This window comes from Protopterus annectens, chromosome 10.part0 (assembly GCF_019279795.1).
Source record: "Protopterus annectens isolate FY-2018-M chromosome 10.part0, PAN1.0, whole genome shotgun sequence".
Lineage (NCBI taxonomy): Eukaryota > Metazoa > Chordata > Ceratodontiformes > Protopteridae > Protopterus > Protopterus annectens.
The window spans coordinates 117,192,945-117,196,460 of NC_056744.1; the positions used below are offsets into that span (position 1 = coordinate 117,192,945).

A 3,516-nucleotide genomic window follows, 5' to 3' on the forward strand; every position below is an offset into this window, starting at 1 on the left:
CAGAAGGCACCCCAGCTGAGGATCGAACCGGAGAACCTCTTGCTGTGAGGCGGCAATGCTAACCACTGCACCACCGTGGCCGCCCTTAACAAACCATACCAATACACACAACAAAAATTCAGCCCGGTACAACACAAAATGTTAAATTAAAAAGTCAGCAATATCAGAGCTAACTGCTCTGTATCTTCAGTCTGCAAATGGACCTTTTCAAATTAGATTTACTTAACTGTGCCTGGGCAGTTACAGACATATGAAACATACATACCTGCATGAAACTAGATACACATATCAAAATAGAGGCATTAGGATTCAACCTTTATTTAATAACTCAGTATTGACTTGCATCATGTTCTCCAGAAGTGTCACATATTTTTGACTGCCAAATAGCAAGAGAACTCAAATATTGCAAAAAAAATATATAAAAGTAACTGAGAACCAAGTCTTCTGGACAACTGCATGATGGGAGTTCCTTGGTTTCTTTAACACCAATACATTTCAAAAGGAGCCACCCCAGCAATCCTTAGGAGATTCAGTTGATGCATGACTGTCCCTTCACTTTGTGAAAGAAAGAAAAAGTAAAAAAACACTTTGTGCAAGGAAATAACATTAAAATATTTTCTAGAGTTCTTTAAAAAAGTTCTATGACTTCAATGGAATACAACCCAGTGTCTTTGTTTTTCTGCCTATTTTTGTAAAATTCTTTCAATGTTCCTTCCATCTTGCCAAGTTCAGAACAAAGTTTAACCTAAGAGGGAAAAGAAAACATTTTCAATTAAACCTACAGTTATTTATGCAATATACAACAGGGTGATTGACACTGCTATGAATACAAGTCTTAAATGATGGACCAAAAAAAAGATGAAAGATTAGAAATGCTCAATGACTGAAAACTATTCTACATGCAAAGAAAAATATGGCATTGTTTAATAGACACTCGTGTGCAGATGTGCTGCGCTTATGAAGCAACTAAATATACCACTGCTAAACATGCTGACATGAAGCACTACAAAAAAAAGCAACAAAATGCTGTTTAACTTCAAGGATGAAGTTTCAGACCCCTTAAGAATGTAAATATTTAGTGAAAATAAATCAAATTCAGTGATATTAAAAAGAATGCTACACAACTTGGGGCATGCTGTTTTGAGCCATCACTGTCACTTGTACTGAAACAAAGACTATCATGAAACAAAGACCATCATGGAAAGTACAGGTGTGCAAGTAAACAATGTAACAGTAAATGTTCGAATGAGCACTGCTGCAGTAGTCTTGGCTGTATGGGGTTATATCCTGCATTTCTCATAACAGCTGGCCATGAAGCAGAGTTGACGAAAATAATACGTTTGGGCAACAAGCTCTTCAGAACTTTCATGCCAACAGAGAGCGGGGGAGGCTTAGTCCTGAAAGGAAAAAGCAAAACAAAAAATACCCACACCCTGGCATAAACATCACCAAAAAAAGGTGGGTGAAAGGAAGGAGTGGCTACTGCAGCAGTGATAATTCAAATATCTACTGTTATGGTAAGTTTATTTACACAACTGTACTATGTTCATCACATTGATAACTGCTGCAGCAGCCTTAGTTGTATGGCTAGATTACCCTAGCTTACTACATTTTGGAAATGTAAGGGGAACGATTTAGGAGCCCCGAGAGAATGGCTGTAGCAAACCCTGATCAAGACCTAGAGAAGGAATAAAGCTTGTAATGCTTTGCAAATGTACAGAGGACCTAGATGAAGCTTCTAGAATTCGAGATGAAGCCAAATCCCTGGTAGAGTGGGCCTTAACTCATTACATGTAAACTGACGTCTGCAGGTGGATCTGCAGTTAACTCCTACTGACACCTCTAGGCATCAAATACTGCTAGTTCATATCTGCATCAATAATTCCAAAACCACGCTATGCACACGGTTTGAAAATATTTAATCCTAAAGCTTAACAACGACAAACTGAAATGCATTAATATTTGACCTCTGTCTAGTGCAGGTAAATTGATATTAACTGCTGTTTTTATGATATTAATTTATACAGATAAAATTTTGCCATTTTTCTAAATATCTCAACAACCAAGTAACACAGAACTCCTTGGCCTCACATGAAAGCTCTCAGTTAGGTGAATAAAATGCTTCTAACAGTACATGTGTAACATGAATGGTTGCTGAGATATTGTAAGCTGTTAACAAAATATTACAAATGTGATAGTTACTGTGTTTACTGTGACTTATAAAATTTGGTTAGGACCTAGAACCTAAATAATACAACAACTATAAAAATAACTTGTGCTGATGAATTTGCCACTTATACTATCTGCATAACAGAAAAGCCGAAAGACAACTATTTGCATAACCCCTATGGTTCCAGAGATACGAACATTTGTTTGAAATATGTAGACATAATTTGATTCTGTCAAAGGGATTAGCCTCCGCCCATTGGAAGTTACAGAGCAAACGTCCCGGAATGAATGAATTAACCCTGCCTGGAATAGTTTTGTTGTGGCGAGTATAGCAAAATGTAATAGGTCTGTTTAGATAGAGGCTGTCCCCTCTTATTACCTCACAACAGATGAACAATTGATCAGAAGATATAAAATATTTACTTCTGTCAAGATATTACCAGAGTGGTCTGTGGAAATCCAAGGTAGGGAGTATCCTTTCTACTTTATTTTTTTACGGTCAGGAAAGCAAATGGTGAGATGGATAGTTTGGCTTAAAGTAAACTCATACTTTAGGCTTAAAAGAAGGATTAGTTCTCAAAGAAACCCTGTCTCTGTGAAAAATGAGAAGGTTGACCCTTCTTGCAGAGGTCGGGGTAATTAGTAAAACTGTTTTTGTGCCAAGAACATCAAGTCACCAGATTAGCTGGTTCACATTCAGCCAGGTTTGCTGGTTCAAATGGAGCAAGCGTTAGGATCTTAATTTTCTGTTGGAAAAGCTAAGGAGGAACCACTGGGTTTCTTTGTGGCCACTTGCACAAAACCACAATTAAAAGCATTCTGACATGAAAAGGCATTGAAAGAGTTGGATTCAGGGGCAAACATGCTGAAATGGCTTATAAATGAACCTTAATGGAGGTGTAGAAAGGCCACAGGCTAACTCACAAATATTGTAAAACCAGAGAACTAGACCTCAATGGGTGCTGGTTATGTTGTTGGCAACACTTAGAAAAAACGTTTCAATTTACTAATACACAATGTCTTAGTGGCAGATTTTTTTGCTCCATTAGTACCTACTGCACGTCCTCAGTAAACAGGTGCCCAAAAAGAATCATCCATCTAGACAACTGAAGTTGATTTGGCTGTGCGAGTAGATACGGTCTATGAGGAACCTTGTGGTAACTGTCCTTGCCACTTTCAAAAGAAAGGATAAAGTACAGTTGTGTACACTTACCATAAATGTAGATGTTTGAGTGCATCACTGTTGCAGTCAATACATTTGGGTAATCTGCTGGCAGGTTGTCCTCAGTCGGCCTGAATTCCAAAGTCTTGGGTCCTGTGTCTGTTGCTGTCTTCTCTTCCATGATG

General features: G+C 38.0%; 1 protein-coding gene across 1 annotated transcript in view; it reads right to left on the reverse strand.

Annotated features, from left to right (window-relative positions):
* Positions 1-294: 294 nt before the first annotated feature.
* Positions 295-3,516, reverse strand: part of NOL11 (nucleolar protein 11) — a 1,613,635-nt gene continuing 1,610,413 nt past the window's right edge. The window contains exon 16 of the mRNA XM_044086719.1: positions 295-745. Within this exon, the coding sequence (XP_043942654.1) occupies positions 629-745 (117 nt within the window). The 3' untranslated portion in view covers positions 295-628. The remainder of the gene's footprint in view (positions 746-3,516) is intronic.